The sequence below is a fragment of the Lipotes vexillifer genome, unplaced genomic scaffold, assembly GCF_000442215.2.
Source record: "Lipotes vexillifer unplaced genomic scaffold, Lipotes_vexillifer_v1.1 scaffold611, whole genome shotgun sequence".
Lineage (NCBI taxonomy): Eukaryota > Metazoa > Chordata > Mammalia > Artiodactyla > Lipotidae > Lipotes > Lipotes vexillifer.
Window position 1 is genome coordinate 926062 of NW_006785619.1, and position 18099 is coordinate 944160.

Consider the following 18099-nt stretch of genomic DNA (forward strand, 5'->3'; position numbering starts at 1 on the left):
TCCTCCCCCCCTACTCTTCCTGCCCCAGGCCGACCTTCCTCCCTTCTGTATGGACCATTTATTTCAGCGGTTACCCAGACATTCATTCATTCGTTGACTCAACACACACGCCCTGAGATCCCACTGTTTGTAAAGACCCGGCTAGGTGCCCACAGTGAGTAATACCCAGACCTCTTTACAAGGAATTGCTGTCCAGGGGAAGAGACACCTATATAAATTTGTAAATTACAATGTGATACAACAAGAACAATAAAGAAAGTAGCCAGAGGCGCATGGCGGCACAGAGGAGACCACTTTACAATGGGGTAAGGGACTGCTTCCCCAGGAAGGTGTGGGCCTTGAAGTGTGAGTGTGAGATGGACAGGGGGGCAGGGGCCACTTGTGCAAAAGCCCCGAGCCTGCCAAGAGTATGATGAGGCTGGGGGACCGGAGCAGCTCGATGTGGCTGAGGGGACAGAACTAGAAGAGCAACATGGGGTGAGGCCAGAGAAGAATATGCAGCCAGGTCACAGATGGAATCTGGAAGTTATCCTGAGGTCAAAACAAGAGAGGCAGGCTCACATCTGCATTTTAGAAACGTCACTCTGTGGCTCTGTGTCGCGTAGCCAGTGAACTGGACCAGGCAAGACTGGAAACAGGGAGTCCAAAGAGGGAGCAGGCTGGGAAGAGTCCCAGTGAGAAGTGGCAGGGGCCAGACCAGGGAGGGAGACAGAGCTATTTAGGTGGCAGAATTGCTAGAAACTGGTGATCAGTGAATTAAACTGGTAAAGGAGAGAGTGGCTTGGGTACTTGGTAAGAGGTAGAACCAGGAACCCAATGTGGAATGCAGACAGTCAAGCAAGTTTGGGACGGGGGAGGACCAGGCTCAGTTTTGGTCTAGGTGAGTTTGAGGTGCCAGGGGCTATTCTGATGGCAGGCAGGTAGCAGTGTCAGGAGGGGCAGGAAAGGGCAGGGCTGGAGACTCAGGTTGGAGTCTGCAAAATAAAGGCCAAGGGAACCCCTAGGTGGGGATGAAAATGCCTAGCGAGCATTATGTTCTCCTTGAGAAAGCAACAAGGACAGCGCACCGGGGCAGGCAGAGGGTAGGGCTGCTGGGGAAGGAAGCTGGCCAGGCTACTGAGATGAAGCCAATGAAGCCCTGGAGAGTGGCCCATGGACCCAAACAAGAGAGAGCTGTTGCCATGGCCGCCTCCTTCCCTCTATCTTCCCACCAGCGTGTGCTTGGTGCCCACTCAGGGCAGGCCCAGCTCCAGGGGCTGGGGTGCAGTAACAAGACCAGTACCTCTGCCCTCTGGGGGAGTCAGACCCCAAACTATCACAGGAGGAAATAAAATGATTTCCCTCCTTGGTGACTGCTGTGAGAGAAACGGGGTGAGTGGAGGAGAGATTATCATCGGAGACGAGCTATTTCAGGCTGGGAGGACTGGGGAGGTCTCTCAGAGGGACCAGTCTGACAGAAGGGGCCAGGCAGGGGAGGAATCCTGTGGGGAGGGAAGAGCAGTAAAAGCCCTGTGGGAACAATGAGCTTGGTGCGCTGCAGGAACAGAAAGTGGGCCGGAGTGGCTAGAGTCTTGTGACTTGGGAGGAATGTGTGAGATTAGATGCGAGAGGTAAACAGGGGCAGCCCATAGAGGACCTGGGAAGCCACTTGAGACCCTGCTCTGTCATTTGACTATTTATCTTCTTTACAATTTGCAATTACCCTCACTCTAGACTTTTTTTTTTTTTTTTGGTAACAGCTTTATTGAGATATAATTCACATTCTATATAATTCCCCTGTTTAAAGTGTACGATTAAGTTTTTAGTATATTCACAGAGCTGTGAGATCATCACTACGGTAATTTTAGAGAGTTTTCATTACCTCAAAAAGAAACCCTGTACCCTTTACCTGCCACCCCATATTTCCGTGATCCCCCGAGCCCTAAGCAACCACTAATCTACTTTCTGTCTCTATATATTTGCTTACTTGGACATTTCATAGAAATCATATAATACGTGATCCTTTGTGAGTGGCTTCTTTCACTTAGCATAATGTTTTCCAGTTTCCTCCATATTGTAGTGTGTATTAGTATTCCATTTCTTTTTTTTTCCCCCTTGGCCCCAGCACGTGGCTTGTGGGATCTTAGTTCCCCAGCCAAGGATCGAACCCGCAACCCCTGAAGTGGAAGTGCAGAGTCTTAACCACTGGACCGCCAGGGAAGTCCCATTATTGCATTTCATTTTATGGCTGAATCATATCTCATTGTATGGACTTAACACAATTTTCCTTATCCATTCATCAATGGATGGACATTTGGGTACCATTTTATTATTTTTAATTTTTTTTTCTTTTTTCCCCTCTTTTTAGCTTTTTTTCCATATTTTCCTTTTCTCTTATTTTTAATTTTAATAATCCAAGTAATGTATGATTCAAGTAACGCATCGATACATTCTCCAAGTAGAAAAGCAAACAATACAGACACAAACTATAAAAGCCCCCATTGCTTCTTCAGTCCTCCTCTTCTCCCCAGAAGTGGCTGGTGACAACTTGCCCTGTTTGGTTCTGGTCACATATGTTGGGTTTCTTCGCCGAACTTCCTATTACACTCCCAGCTCCCTAGGCCCTGGCGCCTCCCTTGCCCTGGGCCCTCTAGTTATCTTCTGGGTAAGGTAGGCCCAAATGTTTATAAACTCAGTGGCTGGGAAGTGTGAGAAAGTTCTATAAAGGGATTTCCCCCTGTCTCTGAACATCCACATTCAGGTGTGGACGGGACGGTGAGTGGCTGGGAAGAGGCCAAAATCAACAGCTCCAACCCACTGCGCTATGACCGCCAGAGCGGGCAATTTATGGTCACCCGGGCTGGGCTGTACTACCTGTACTGTCAGGTAAGCCCCACCTGGCTCCACGGGTAGAGCAGGAACTGAGGGAGAAGGGCTGGGCTTAAGGGGTGGGGGCAAGTTAAAGGTGGGGGAGGAGGAGCTTGGGGTCTGGGCTGGACAGGAGCCCAGGGCAAGCAGAGGCCTGGACTCCGCCCCACGCCCCCCTCCCCCACCCCCCAGGTGCACTTTGATGAGGGGAAGGCTGTCTACCTGAAGCTGGACCTGCTGGTGGATGACACGCTGGCCCTGCGCTGCCTGGAGGAGTTCTCGGCCACAGCGGCCAGTTCCCTCGGGCCCCAGCTCCGTCTCTGCCAGGTGTCCGGGCTGTTGCCCCTGCGGCCAGGGTCCTCCCTGCGGATCCGCACCCTCCCCTGGGCCCATCTCAAGGCTGCCCCCTTCCTCACCTACTTTGGACTCTTCCAAGTTCACTGAGGGGGCCCTGGTCTCCCGATGGTTTGCCAAGGCCGCTGGCTCCCCACGGCAGCTCTCTGAGCACCCCAGTCCCCTCTGCCCACCCTGAGCGGCTCCTCCCCCAGACCTGCCTCTCCCTCTGTAGGCTGCCAGGGCACGCTCAAGAGACGTCCATGCCACAGAAATAGTCCCCTCATCTCTGACGGCTCCCCGCACCTCCAGCTCTCCACCTCACTAGCTCCCAAACCCCCATTTATCTCCTGACTCCCCAGCCTGGCCGCAGCCCCCCAGGACACTGTGTTTACTGTACTCTGGGTGACGATGGGTCCTGAATACCCCTCTTCAGGCTCTAAGAGGGGCTGGATGCCAGAGAGACTGGGACTAGGCCAGGAGTTCCCGAATGTGAGGGGTAAGAGACCAAGACATGATAATTCCTCCCCTGATAATTCCCTGTGGATTTTTAAAACAGATATTATTTTTATTATTATTGTGACAAAATGTTGATAAGTGGATATTAAAGAGAATAAGTCATGGTTGCTCTCTTTATTGGGCCTTAGGGGACATCCTCGGGGTAAGCTGAGGGCCATGCAAAGGGGGTATGGGAATTGGGGAGGGGGGGGCAGGACGCCCGGAATTCCAGGGCGATGTCCAGGCTTGGGAGTGGGGACCTACATGCCTCTAACCCCCAAGCATGAGCAGAGAGTCGAAAGGCAAACTGCCAGGAAAAAAAATCAATCCTCTGCCCAAGGTCCAGCAGAAGCAGCCTCATTTACCTATAGGAGGCGGGCTTCCTCCTGCGGGGAATCCCTGGGCTGGGAGGAACAGCAGCCCTTCCTCCTGGCAGCCTCGGAGACTTCAGCAGGTGCTGGCCCAAGCCCTGGCTGGGACGCGGGGTGGGAGCAGGCCCAGCATGGGGGCTCAGGGGCAGGAAGCGGGACACCAGGGCCCGGGAACACGGACACCCGCGTCCTCGGGGCCAGGGAGGAATCCTACAGTGGCAGGGTGCTTGGGCTGTCTCTTTCTTTGTCCAGAGCCTTATGTAAGAGCTTTTCTTGGGAAACAGGAAGTCCTGCCTGCCAAGTTCAGCACACAGGGAGTAGTGCAGGCCTTATTCCAACACACCCGGCCTGGCCTTAACCCCAGAACTCAGCCAGTTTCTTGCTTCCGCGACCCTGGTTCTCCTCCCCACTGACGCCCTCCCCTTCTTTCCCACCTTTGGTCTCTCTCAGCAAACTGCCCCAGAGATCTCGCCTGTGCCCGGGCCAGAGGGTCTTCCACTCTCACCCCTTGACCCTCAATGCTGCCCAGCTCGTCCCTCCATCCCGGCTCCTGGCACCATGCCCCATAGCCAGCCAACCTTCCCTCCCCCACTTCTGGGGCCGCCCTGGGGTTCCTGCGCTCTGGCCGCTCCTCCTGGGTGTCACTGGCAGCCCTGTCCTTCTTAGAGAGACTGACACCAAATTCTCCTGAGGCTGGAGGAGGGTGAGGGGTCTCAGGACAACACTGGCCCCGCAGCGGGGTGCCAGGAGCACCAACAGTGCCCCAGCTTGCTTTCTGCCTCCCTCCTTTTTATTCTCAAGTTCCTTTTTATTTCTCCCTTGCGTAACGCCCTTCTTCCCTTCTGCACCACTGCCTGCACGCCGACCCTCCCCGTCACCTCCTTGCTACCCCACTCCTGAGGCTACAGCTGTTGGCAGGGTCCCCAGCTCATGCCGACCTCATCTCCTTCTTTACTAGCCCCCAAAGGGTCCCCGGGAGACATGGGGGGCCCAGTCCGAGAGCCGGCACTCTCAGTTGCCCTCTGGTTGAGTTGGGGGGCGGCTCTGGGGGCTGTGGCTTGTGCCATGGTTCTGCTGACCCAACAAACAGAGCTGCAGACCTTAAGGAGAGAGGTGAGCCGGCTGCAGAGGACTGGAGGGCCCTCCGAGAAGGGGGAAGGGTATCTGTGGCTGAGCCCCCGGGAGCAGGTGAGTGAGGGGAGAAGGGTGTCCGGGAGAGGAGGATGGGTGGCAGGGTGGTCTCCAGGCCTCTTGGTTCCAGCCGCCTGGTCTGCAAAGTTTTCAGTGGGTGCAAGAGAGGGTCCCAGGTTTGGAGGTCAAGGGAGCAACCATTCCAGGAAAGGAAATTGTTAAAGATTAATGCTTCTCGTACCTAACAGATCCTGGAGGACAGCCAGCACCAAGACTCAGGTTGCTGGGGAAAGGTGCAGGAGAGATGTGAGGCATTCCCGGGGCGGGGGAGGCCTGGGGGAAAGGCTTTCTGGGACCCTTGCATCTCAGCCTAACCCTGACCCTCTTTCCATGAGCAGAGCTCTGATGGCGTGGAAGCCCGGGAGAATGGGGAGAGATCCCGGAGAAGGAGAGCAGTAAAACAGAAGAGTGAGACCCCCGGGGTGCAGCAGGGGTGGGAGGTGATCAAGCAGCACGGGGATTTGGAGACTGAGACCCTGAGCCAGGGCTGAGGGTGGAGGGCTGACAACAGGGCAACGGGGGTAGGTGGGCGCTGCTAAGATTTCCTTCTTCTCTCCCCAGAGAAGCGCTCAGTCCTGCATCTTGTTCCCGTTAACATCACCTCCAAGGGTGAGCACTATTTTCAATAATGGCTTTTGAGGAGAGGCAAAATCTAGGAACTGTGGGGCTGGCACCTGGGCCCAAGAGAACCTTAGAGCAGAAAGTGTCTGAGTGTGCACAGAAACCCTGACTGCCACACTCCTTGCCTCCAGAGGACTCTGATGTGACAGAGGTGATGTGGCAACCAGCTCTCTGGCGTGGGAGAGGCCTGGAGGCCCAAGGATATGTCATTCGAGTCTGGGATGCTGGAATTTATCTGCTGTACAGCCAGGTAACCCCAGACACCCCCTGAGCCTCACCTGAGGGCCTGGAGGCCTGTTCTCCCAAAGCCTTATGCCCCAGCACTGAGGGTTCCCAACCCCTATGGATACCCAGCTTAGAGGGCACTTCTCCATTCCTCGGCTCCCTTGTCAGGGCTCCTGAGGCCGCCCAGACCTGAGCCACACTATCCCGTTTTCTTCATCTCCTCCCTTCCCTGCCAGGTCTTGTTTCACGATGTGACTTTCACCATGGGTCAGGTGGTATCCCGGGAGGGCCAGGGAAGGCAGGAGACTCTATTCCGATGTATACGAAGCATGCCCTCCAACCCCGACTGGGCCTACAATAGCTGTTACAGCGCAGGTGAGAGCCTGAGAGGTGGGTGAGCAGTTGAGGGTGGATGCGAGGAGAGCAGGGGATCTCTGACCTGGGGGCACTGGTGTGGGGGCTACAGCAGGGGTCTGGAAGAAGCGTGGGTGTAGAGGCAGAGCTGAGGAGTGAAGGACAGAATACCTTGGTCCTTACAGGAGGCAGAAACAAGGTTGAGCTGGAGAAGGGAGGGTGAAACATCAGAGTATCTTTATGGCCGTGCTTCACTGAGCATCTCTTTTCTCCCTTTTCTCAGGTGTCTTCCATTTACACCAGGGGGATACCCTGAGTGTCATAATCCCCCGGGCAAGGGCGAAACTTAGCCTCTCTCCACATGGAACCTTCCTGGGGCTTGTGAAACTGTGATTGTGTTGTAAAAGGTGGTTCTGAGCTTGGAAGACCAGGGTGGGTTCATTTTGGAGACAGCCAAGAGCTGACTAGACAAAGGACAGGGAACAGTCAGGAACAGAGGCCTCTTCTGGGTTTGACTGGAATCCCAGGTTTGACAGCTCATGACTCTCCCTTCCTCCCTTCTCCCCCCCACCCCACCCCCAGGACTCTGAATTCATGGATATTAAAGAGGTAGTAGAGTATCTTGCTCTTAGTCTCCATCCAGCCCCAAATTCTTGAGGGAGTTGGGCGGGGGTGGGAAATGCCCGGCATTGTCTAGACTTGCTCTGGGTCCCACTGGAATGCTTCCAGAACAGCACCACCATCTAGCGGCAATCTGAGACAATGATCCTGCCTGTTGGCAGATGGCCACGAATCCTTCCGCCACTCAGGAAAACTCCTGGTTCTTTACACCACACCTCTCTCTAGGTATCCTCTGCCTCTCCACTGCACAAGAAGCCTCATCTTCACTCTCCTCTCTCCATCTATTGGGGCCCAGTTTCCATCACTGCCTCCAGAGGTGTAATTATTATGCGCCCGTCTGCAGACGGTGCCCAACGACGACGGTGCCCTTGCAGCCACATCATTACTCTTCGGGTGCCAACTTTTGCCTTTCACGCTCTCCACTGCCCTGGCGCGGCAGGCCACTCTAAGCCTCTCTGGACTGGGAGGGAAGCCGGGGAGCCTCGGATAAATCGTACGCCCTAGTCCTGATCCTGTATCACTCCTCTGATCTCTCCTTTCTGCGCAAGCCCTGCCTAAAGTTAAAAAATAAAAGAGAATAAATGGAACCTCGGATCCTTTTCCCCTGCTGCTGTGCCTCAGCTCCGTCCCCGTACCAGCATCTCCCGGCCCTCCCGGCCCTCCACGCCCTCCACCGAAGCGCCTCACTGGACCGAGACGTCTCACTGAACCGAGGCGTCAGGGTCCTCAGCTCAAGCCCGGCGGCGCGTGGAACGCAGGGCTACGCAGCGCGGGGACGAAGGGCGGGAGAGCGGCACAGAACACGCAGGCGCAAAAGAGCTAGTGGAGGCACCGCCCGGCACGGCTCGGGTTAAGCGGGTGTGCGCAGGCGTGGGGATCATGGGCGGGACGGTCCCGTGGCGTCTGCGCTCTCGCGCAGGCGGGACTAGGCGCGTGGTAGCCGCGGCGGCGCTGTTCGCCGGCTGTGACGTACTAATTGTGCGCCACCACCGCCGGTGGGCCTGGGGCTCGCGGGAGGGGAAGGAGGAGGAGGAGGAGGAGGGGGAGGTGGTGGAGGTGGTGGAGGTGGAGGCTGAAGCAGAGCGAGAGGCGGCCGCGGCGGGGCGGCTCGGCGGGGCGGCGCGCGGCCCAGAAACGTTGGAATCCTGAATTGAGACGGCTACGCCTGAAGACAGCAGGAGTGGCGGGGCAGCCGCCGTCGCCGGAGATGAGCCGGGAAGCCTGAGGCCGGAGACGCCCGCCCTCGGGCCTGTCCGCCCGGCTTCCCCGCTCCCGGTGAGGACGCCCCCTCCCCTCCCCCCAGCTCTGCCACGGCCTCTCCCATTCCTGGACCCCATTCCTACCTAACCGGGGCCCAGGAGGCCCTCGAAGGGGCTTTTTAAGGCCCTTGCACGCCGAGCCGCCCGAACCTGTAGGATCCTACCGGTGCTGGGACGCATTCTGGTCCCCGGGACGGAGCAGGAGAGGGGGCTGGGCCAACCTAGCTCGGCTCAGTTCAGTCCCAGCGCGCCTTGATTCGGCTGCCGAAGCGCCGCTTCGGTTCTGTTTCAGTTTCCTCTAAAATCATTCCCTTTCCATTAGATTTTACCACGTGAACCATAGCCCTGGTATGGTTCCTTCCTGAGACTACCTGAGCATGCCCACACACCCCACTCATTCCACGGTGATGGAGACCTCTCTTCCCACTCTAGATCACGGTTTTCCTGCGGAAATTGTGTTCTCCTCAGGTGTCTCTGTACCATGTCAGGATTCCCGTATTGAGCCTTCTCCGTTATTAGGCTCTCAACTAGGACATCCCTGGTGGTACTAAAATAGAGAAGTGGAGCCTGAAAATACTAGGTTTGATCTGGGTATCTGAGAAATAAGAGCCTCGAGGCCTGCCGCTTAGCCATTCTTCCTTGCCTCTATCTGGGCAGGAGAGAGATGATGGCACAGACTCTGAAGGGCACCTTGTGGGCCATATTAACTAGGAAGATATGAAGTTAGGAGTTTTGAAGTTTTTTCTCTTTTCCTTAGTTTATTTGCATTTGATTGGAGAAGAGGCGTGCTGAGGAAGAGAGGCAGAATCCGGGGTGTAGGATGTTTGGATTCTGACGCTCTAACCTTTGTTTTACAGGTTGCTGGAAGATGAAAGAGACTATACAAGGGACCGGGTCTTGGGGGCCTGAGCCTCCTGGACCCGGCATAGCCCCAGCTTATTCAAGTCCCAGGCGGGAGCGTCTTCGTTGGCCCCCACCCCCCAAACCCCGACTCAAATCAGGTGGAGGGTTTGGGCCAGATCCTGGGTCAGGGACCACAGTGCCAACCAGACGCCTTCCTGTCCCTCGGCCCTCTTTTGATGCCTCAGCTAGTGAAGAGGAGGAAGAAGAAGAGGACGACGAGGATGAAGATGAGGAAGAGGAAGTGGCAGCTTGGAGGCTGCCCCCCAGATGGGGTCAGCTGGGAGCCTCCCAGCGGCCTCGCCCTCCCCGCCCTGCTCATCGGAAAACGTGTTCACAGCGCCGTCGCAGAGCTATGAGAGCCTTCCGGATGCTGCTCTACTCAAAAAGCACCTCGCTGACATTCCACTGGAAGCTTTGGGGGCGCCACCGGGGCCGGCGGCGGAGCCTTGCACACCCCAAGAACCATCTTTCACCCCAGGAAGGGGGTGTGACACCACATGTGCCATCCCCCTGCTGTCGTTTTGACTCGCCCCGGGGACCACCTCCCCCCCGGCTGGGTCTGCTAGGTGCTCTCATGGCTGAGGATGGGGTGAGAGGGTCTCCACCAGTGCCCTCTGGGCCCCCCATGGAGGAAGATGGATTAAGGTGGACTCCAAAGTCTCCTCTGGACCCTGACTCGGGTAAGGTGGGAATGGGGCAGAGGAGGGCATGGGGAGAGCTAAGATCCTGGGAGACCAGGAGCCTCTTGCTGTGGTGAGAACTGGGGTCTAAGGAAAGTAGGAGGGCAGAGAGAGGGAGGGTCCAGAACAGCAGTGAAATGTCTTCAGCCCCATTTTGAGCAGGAACTAAGTCTGGGAAGAGAGTCAAGGCCGGGATACAGGATCCATAAGTAGGTGTCCTGTGCATAGATGAGAAAGGGAGTCGTGGTTTAGTAAAGTCAGTCATGTCTGCTTGAAGTCCCACTTCATGTGGCCTCTCAGGATAAGTGCCCCTGCGTGTCCATTTCTAGAGGGTGCCATTCTTATAGTGGTGGGATGGGATCTCTCAGAGTAGTGGAGTACATCACCTGGACAGTTGTGTGTGACATTCTCACTCAGTATTTCTCTTTCGGAGAACCCCACTAAACAACTTCAGGCTTTCTTTTTATTTATTTATCTAGTTTTAAAAAACGTTTGTTTATTTATTTTGGTTGTGCCGGGTCTGAGTTGCGGCAGGCTTTCTATTTCTTTATTAATTATTTGAGTATTTATCGAGCCTTTACTGTATGCCAGGTACTATGCTAGGTGCTAGGTATATAGTGGTGAGAAATACTTCTGAAATTTACATCTCTCTGAATTCCTAGTGTTTCTTACTTTCCTCCTGTTTATGAGTACAGGCATACCTCATTTTATTGCGCTTCGCTTTATTGCAATGCAAAGACATTGCATTTTTTACAAATTGAAGGTTTGCGGCAACACCGAGTAGAGCAAGTCTGTCAGCGCCATTTTTCCAACAGTATTTGCTCAATTCATGCTTGTATCACGTTTTGATGATTCTCGCAATATTTCAAAGCCTTCACCCATGAAAAGATTACAACTCACTGAAGGCTCAGATGATAGTTAGCATTTTTTAGCAGTAAAGTATTTTTTTTAATATTTTTATTTTATTGGCATATAATTGATTTACAATGTTGTATTAGTTTCAGGGGTACAGCAAAGTGATTCAGTTATACATATACATACATTCATTCTTGTTTTAGATTCTTTTCTCATATAGGTTATCACAGAATATTGAGTAGAGTTCCCTGTGCTCTATAGTATATCCATGTTGGTTATCTATATTATGTATAATAGTGTGTGTATGTTCATCCCAAGCTGCTGATTTATCCCTCCCCCCACAACGTTTCCCCTTTGGTAACCATAAAGTTTGTTTTTGATATCTGTAAGTCTGTTTCTGTTTCGTAAGTTCATTTTATCTTTTTTTTAAAATTAGTTTCCACATATGAGTGATATTGATACTTGTCTTTCTCTGTCTGACCTACTTCACTTCGTATGATAATCTTTAGGTCCATCCATGTTGCTGCAAATGGCATTATTTCATTCTTTTTTATGGCTGAGTAATATTTCATTGTGTATATATACCACATTTTCTGTACCCATTCCTCTGTTGATGGACGTTTAGGTTGCTTCCATGTCTTGGCTATTGTAAATAGTGCTGCCATGAACATTGGGGTGCATGTATCTTTTTGGATTATGGTTTTCTCTGGTTATATGCCCAGGAGTGGGATTGCTGGGTCATATGGTAGTTCTGTTTTTAGTTAAGGAACCTCCATACTGTTTTTCATAGTGGTTGTACCAATTTACATTCCCACCAGCAGTGTGGGAGGGTTCCCTTTTCTCCATCTCCAGCATTTATTGTTTGTAGACTTTTTGATGGTGGACATTCTGACTGGTGTGAGGTGATACCTCATTGTCATTTTGATTTTCATTTCTCTGATAGTGATGTTGAGCATCTTTTCACGTGTAACAAAGTGTTTTTAAATTAAGGTATGTACTTTTTTTTTTTTTAGACATAATGCTGTTGCACACTTAATAGATTATAGTAAGCATAAGTTTTACATGCACCGGGAAACCAAAAAGTTTGTGTGACTCGCTTTATTACATTATTCGCCTTATTGTAGTGTTCTGGAAGTGAATCCGCAATATCTCTGAGGTATGCCTGTAGTAACTTTTCCTCTCTGTCTTTTATAACCTCTTGGACATAATTATCTCGTGCTTTAGGGTTTTCATCCTTTAGAGTTTATATTGGTGGATTTTGTTCCAATTCATTCTTTTTGTGGTCTTATAATTTGTGTGCATCATTTAATCTTCCCATTGGCCTTTGATCTGAGCCAGTTTCTTGCCTCCATTCTGTTTCCCCTGCCCTGCAGGCCTCCTCTCTTGTACTCTGCCCAACGGCTTTGGGGGACCACCTGGGCCAGAAGGGGAGCGAACTCTGGCACCCCCTGATGCCAGCATCCTCATCAGTAATGTGTGCAGCATCGGGGACCATGTGGCCCAGGAGCTTTTTCAGGGCTCAGATTTGGGCACTGCAGAAGAGGCTGAGCGGCCTGGGGAGAAAGCTGGACAGCACAGCCCCCTGCGGGAGGAGCATGTCACCTGTGTGCAGAGTAAGGAACCCTAGAGGATCTAGTCTCTTTCCCACAGCTGACTCCTAGATCAGAGTCTGGAGGCCTTACCTCACTCCTCTCTCCCTCCTCCACGCAGGCATCTTGGATGAATTCCTTCAAACTTATGGCAGCCTCATCCCCCTCAGCACTGATGAGGTAGTAGAGAAACTGGAGGACATTTTCCAGCAGGAGTTCTCTACACCTTCCAGGTGAGGCATGAAAGAGATGCTCTTTGGAAGAGGGCTGGGACCGGGGAGATGGGGTGAGAATGCTGCTGCCTTTTCGGGGAGGAGGAGGGAGCTAGAACTGAGGGGAGGAATCTGCAGGCAAGGTGCCAAGCCCCTGTGAGCCAACCAGGAGGGGCTTTACATGGGACCCTGATATACCACATGTACCTAAGTATTCATGTGCCTCTTACTGGGGAGTAAGCCTTTAGCAAGTCCTCAAAAGGACCCATGACCGAAAAAAAGAAAAAAAAAAAAGTTAGTTTTAGATTCTTATTCTAGGCAGTAGAAGGTACTTCTGTGTGCCCTAGCCCCCTCGTCTCTTGTGTGACTCCACCCTTGGCCTACCCAGGAAGGGCCTGGTGCTGCAGCTGATCCAGTCATACCAGCGGATGCCAGGCAATGCCATGGTGAGGGGCTTCCGAGTTGCCTATAAGCGGCATGTGCTGACCATGGACGACCTGGGGACCTTATATGGACAGAACTGGCTCAATGACCAGGTAAGGAGGCGTGCAAAAACAGGCCCAAGAGGGGATTCAGGGAGCAGGGTGTCTGGGGCCCTCTGCATGGGGGAGCCCTGTACCCATGCCACACCCTCCATGGCAAGTGGCCTCCCATCTTCTCCCCAGGTGATGAACATGTATGGAGATCTCGTCATGGACACGGTCCCTGAAAAGGTAGGCCTAACCAGATATTTCAGTCCCTGGAAGAACTCCCACAGTTTTAAGCAGCTTTTTCAGTCCTTTTCATCTCTTCCATTTTACATAAAGAGGGTCTTTCTCTCTGGGGAGAGGCAGTAGAAGGTAATTTGTTCAATTCAAATCTGTAATCTTGGTCCTGAACTTAACAATTCTAGTCCTTTCCTCCAGTCTGTAGTGTTTTTCCCCTATGGCTAACCCCACAGATTGGGGTGGGAAGCTATAAGATGAGGTTAAAAATAGTTTGCTTTTACCCTCAGTGAGTTGGACTAGAGTTTGTTGAAACCAGTCCTCAGAGCTATGATGAAATGGAGTGGGCTGGGGAGAGGACACTTAGCAGGAGGGCCTGAGGTCTTTAAATTCCATCCAGCTCTTTTGTATCATTGGCGCAGGTGCATTTCTTCAACAGTTTCTTCTATGATAAACTCCGTACCAAGGGTTATGATGGGGTGAAAAGGTGGACCAAAAACGTGAGTTACGAATTCACATCTACTTGTGTAACACCTTGCCTCTAAAGAAGAGTTCTGTTTCCTGTGAGCCCTTTCCTCAATCCTGTTCATTCAAACGTTCAAGTATTTATTAAATGTCTTCTGTGTGCCAGGTGCTGTTTTGGGCACTAAAGATACAGTATTAAATAAAACTTCTTGCCTTTATGGGGTGAGAGTAAATATGCAAGTTAAATTTCAGCTAGTGATAAGTGCTGTGAACAAATTAAAACAGTAATGTGGTAGCATGGGGGTGGGTACTTTAGATTGGGTGGTCTGGGAAGACCTCTGTTAGCTGAGACTTGAATGACAAGGAGCTAACCCGGTGCAGATCTGGGGCAAGGGTGTTCTAAGCAAAGGAGACAGCAAGTACATGGGACACAAAGTGAGAAAGAACGTTTGAGGGTCAGAGGGCCTGTGTGATTGGAGCAGAGTGAGCAAAGGGAAAACGATAGAAAATTTGGTCAGAGAGTAGATAATGTGAGGCATGGAGGGTAGATTTTTTTAAAAAAATTAATTAATTAATTTATTTATTTTTGGCTGCGTTGGGTCTTTGTTGCTGTGCACTGGCTTTCTCTAGTTGTGGCGAGTGGGGGCTGCTCTTCATTGCAGTGCGCGGGCTTCTCATTGCAGTGGCTTCTCTTGTTGCAGAGCACGGGCTCTAGGTGCGCGGGCTTCAGTAGTTGTGGCGCACGGGCTTAGTTGCTCTGCGGCATGTGGGATCTTCCCGGACCAGGGATCAAACCCGCGTCTCCTGCATTGGCAGGTGGATTCTTAACCACTGCACCACCAGGGAAGTCCCGGAGGGTAGATCTTATTCTTTGTGTTCTGAGAAGCCATTGAAGAGTTTTAAGCAGGGTGGGAAGTGCCTCATGTTTTAAACTCCTGTTTCAGTGATAGATTGAAAGAGGCAAGAGTGGAAGCAGGCAGGCTAAATGGAGTAGCCGAGAAGTCCAGATGAGAAACTTGGACCAGGGTGGTAAAGGCAGAAATAGAAGTAGTTTATCTAGGATAAGTTTTGCCAGTAGAACCAATAGGACTTTCTGGTGGATTGGACATGAGAAATGAAGAAAAGGTAAGATTCAAGGGATGATGCTTAGGTTTTTGGCCTAAGTTCCTGGGTAAAATAATGAAGGGGAAGGGGAGCCGACTTGGCGGTGGGGGGCGGTTCTTTTCCCCTGTCCAGTTAGTTTACCTGCCCTCTGTTTCAAAGACCAGGAAATGTCTATAGTGAGGTAGGGCCGTTGACTCCAGCATTTCTTAATTCCTGTCTCCAGGTTCAAGAGCTTACACCCGCAGGGACCTGGCAGGCTTTCTTCTGGTAGAGGCAGGGTGACATGCAGTGGAAAGAACTTGGCTTTCTATACGCCAGTGTTTAAATCCCACCTCTGCCATGTCTTACTTCTGTGACCTTGAGCAAGTGATTTTACTTTTCCAAGCCACAGTTTCCTGATGCGAACTTTCTCAGAGGATTGTTGTGAGCGTTAACTGATTGAGCATCTGTTAGGTGCCATGCATTGTTCTTAGTGTAGCATGGATATTAATTAGTTTAATCTGTGTAACAAACAGGTGAGGGTAGGTACTGTTATTTTCACCCTCTTACAGAAAAGGGAACTGAGGTACAGAGAGTTATTAAGTAGCTTGCCTGTGGTCATACGCTAGTAAATGGAAGAGCTGGGTTTGAACCCTGAGAGTGGCTCCAGGATCCTGAGCCTGGGTTCTTAGCTACTAAGCACTTGTGCCTTTAATGTGTGTAAAGTACCTGGCCCTGTCCTGGGCTCTCGAGTGTTTGTTGTGCACCACCTCCTCCGTCCTGCCTTCCTCCTTAAGCCCAAGAATCCAGACATCCAGATGCTGAGCCTTGCCTCGCAGTCTAGGGGCTGGGTATTGAGTTCTCCCACTTGTCTCCTTGCCTGCTTCTCCTTTAGAACCCTCCTGGCAATAGGCAGATTCCTGTGCTGTCTTTCCTGACCTCCAGCACTGCTTCCTTAGGTGGACATCTTCAATAAAGAGCTACTGCTAATCCCCATCCACCTGGAGGTGCATTGGTCCCTCATCTCTGTTGACGTGAGGCGGCGCACCATCACCTATTTTGATTCGCAGCGCACCCTGAACCGCCGCTGCCCTAAGGTTTGAGAGGGAACGGGAAAGATGGGCAGAATATGGGGAGGAGATCCAGTGGCAAGGCATTTCAGGCAGAAGGGTGGGTTTGGAGGCTCTGAGGAGCAACCTGGGCTTGCTGCCTGTGACCACCACAACTTGGGTTCAGTTGGGAAATGTAGGGGCATCACTTCCTCCTTTTCTCCATCTACATAGCATATTGCCAAGTATCTACAGGCAGAGGCAGTGAAGAAAGACCGGCTGGATTTCCACCAGGGCTGGAAAGGTTACTTCAAGATGGTCAGTTTCTAGAGGAGGGTTATGGGGGCGGATTTGGGGGCATGGTAGGAGGCAGAAGTTGAAGCCATACGTGTAGGATTTCCTCCAGGAGAAGGGCTTACCTTCTTTTTATTCTCTAGAATGTGGCCAGGCAGAATAATGACAGTGACTGCGGCGCCTTTGTGTTGCAGGTAAGCAACTGATACCAGTTGGGTTAAAGAGTTGGGAGGGAGGCGGGAAGCTGTCTCTCATTTGGCTCACAGCCACTTAGGGAGTGGGAGTAAGCTTCTGTGTTAGAATGCAGAAACCCTGATTTCATTTTCCTCTCTTGGTTTCTCCATACCGCATTGGGACTGGGTGTGTGGTCCTTGGTCTCTGGCCCTGATATAGCTGCCTCCTGATCCCCTAATGCAAAGTATTTTCTCTGTTAACACTAGGTGTTTTATGTACCAAATAGGAACACTGGCTTTAGAGTCAGACTTCTTTTGAGCCCCAGTCTATGGGACCTTGGCTTCCTTTGTGAAATGGGAAAGTTCTTGGAAAGATCCAGTGAGATGTGTATCATACAAAATATGTATGATACATATTTTGGGGGGGATGCTCAGTAGATGGTTCTCATGGTCTGCTTTGTTAACACCCAGTATTGCAAGCACCTGGCCCTGTCTCAGCCATTCAGCTTCACTCAGCAGGACATGCCCAAACTTCGTCGGCAGATCTACAAGGAGCTGTGTCACTGCAAACTCACTGTGTGAGCCTCGTATTCCAGGCCCCAAGCCCATTCATTAATGGGCAGGGGGACATGGGAGACCCTTCCTTCCCAAGAAACTCCAGTTCCCTTTGTCTCTAGCCTCTTCCCACCCAGTTCCCTTTGGATTTTCATATTTAAATGTTTTAATTGATTTCTGTATTTTTTTTTCTTTGAGAGAATATTTGTTGATTTCTGATGTTCAGGGGTTGGCCATGGAAAATCCCCTTTTTCCTTCTGTCTACAGGGGAGTATGGCCTTGTGGCCTGGGTGGGGCAGTCATCTCCCTTCCATGTGCAGGAGGGGGGGACAGCAAAATCTGTGCTGGGGTGGTGGGCGGGCAATGGGATTACTGCCTGCCAGATCTTCAAACTTTTTTTTATATATATATATATATAAATACCATGGTCCTTCTCTGGTCAATAAAGGATCCTTTGGAGATACATAGTGGTGGTCTTCCTTAAGGGGCCTCAAACTAGTGGATATGCTCTCCGGCTTTCCTCCAGTCAGTGCTGTTAGCTACCCTTTCATGGGTCTTGAGACTTACCCAGGGGGCCAGCTTTCCATCCCTGGCTCAGACAGTGCCAAGACCATATCTTCAACCAAAAGAATCCCCCAGCAGGGGGAGCCAGGGCTGGAAGAAGGGAGAGTAGATAAGCCTCAAAAATACGGGAGCTTGAGAGGTGCTCAAGTTGGGAAAACAGCATACTTAAGGGAGCCCACCAAGATGCATGACAGCAACCCCAAATGCTCTTAAGCCCGTTACGTCAGTTCCTTCATCCTTTATTCCTCCAGCCCGGGGGTATGGCCCTTGATTCCATTATCCCTGTACATTCGGAGTTGGTGTCCGATTTATCTTTGCTGCAGGAAGGAACAAAATTAAATGTGGGTCCAGTGGAGACCTGAAGCAGAGGTAGAAGGAAGTGCTGCTCCCGGGAGCCCGGAAGTCCCTGGAGGCTGAAACCTCGCCCCCCTTGCGTGATAGGGTCGGCTAGGCCACATGACCAGGGCACTCGCCTCCGCACGTGTAGGGGTGCAGGGCACCAAGATGGCTGCCAGGCCTCGAGGCCTGAGTCTTGTATGTCACTTCCGTACCGGCAAGAAAGGCGGTTCCTTTAGCCAATGAAGCCGCGGGGCGGGCCTCCACCTTGATAGGCACTCAAGCTATCCAATGGCGGCTGCGTGCCAGAGCGCCGA

The 18099-nt window shown here is 51.9% G+C and overlaps 3 protein-coding genes across 7 annotated transcripts in view; all 3 read left to right on the forward strand.

Annotated features, from left to right (window-relative positions):
- TNFSF12 (TNF superfamily member 12) overlaps positions 1-3802 on the forward strand; it is a 9163-nt gene extending 5361 nt beyond the window's left edge. Inside the window, exons 6-7 of the mRNA XM_007457772.1 lie at positions 2741-2865; positions 3040-3802. Coding sequence (XP_007457834.1) covers positions 2741-2865; positions 3040-3291 — 377 coding nt within the window. The 3' untranslated portion in view covers positions 3292-3802. The remainder of the gene's footprint in view (positions 1-2740; positions 2866-3039) is intronic.
- Positions 3803-4250: 448 nt separating this feature from the next.
- On the forward strand, positions 4251-6954 carry TNFSF13 (TNF superfamily member 13). 5 transcript variants are annotated; one of them, XM_007457773.1, is made up of 6 exons: positions 4251-5237; positions 5579-5648; positions 5802-5849; positions 5993-6111; positions 6323-6461; positions 6724-6954. In XM_007457773.1, the coding sequence occupies exons 1-6, from the start codon at positions 4980-4982 to the stop codon at positions 6831-6833; spliced, it is 744 nt and encodes a 247-aa protein (XP_007457835.1). In that variant the 5' UTR covers positions 4251-4979; the 3' UTR covers positions 6834-6954. The 5 variants fall into 5 exon arrangements, with proteins under 5 accessions (XP_007457835.1, XP_007457836.1, XP_007457837.1 ...); XM_007457777.1 differs by lacking the exon at positions 5579-5648 and having other exon boundaries at positions 4257-4309; positions 5008-5237; positions 5807-5849; XM_007457774.1 differs by lacking the exon at positions 5802-5849.
- Positions 6955-8090: 1136 nt separating this feature from the next.
- Positions 8091-17345, forward strand: SENP3 (SUMO specific peptidase 3). Its single transcript, XM_007457778.1, has 11 exons — positions 8091-8336; positions 9178-9903; positions 12132-12371; positions 12469-12580; positions 12948-13095; positions 13225-13272; positions 13686-13763; positions 15771-15908; positions 16095-16178; positions 16298-16348; positions 16799-17345. The coding sequence occupies exons 2-11, from the start codon at positions 9189-9191 to the stop codon at positions 16907-16909; spliced, it is 1725 nt and encodes a 574-aa protein (XP_007457840.1). The 5' UTR covers positions 8091-8336; positions 9178-9188; the 3' UTR covers positions 16910-17345.
- The last annotated feature ends 754 nt before the right edge of the window (positions 17346-18099 follow it).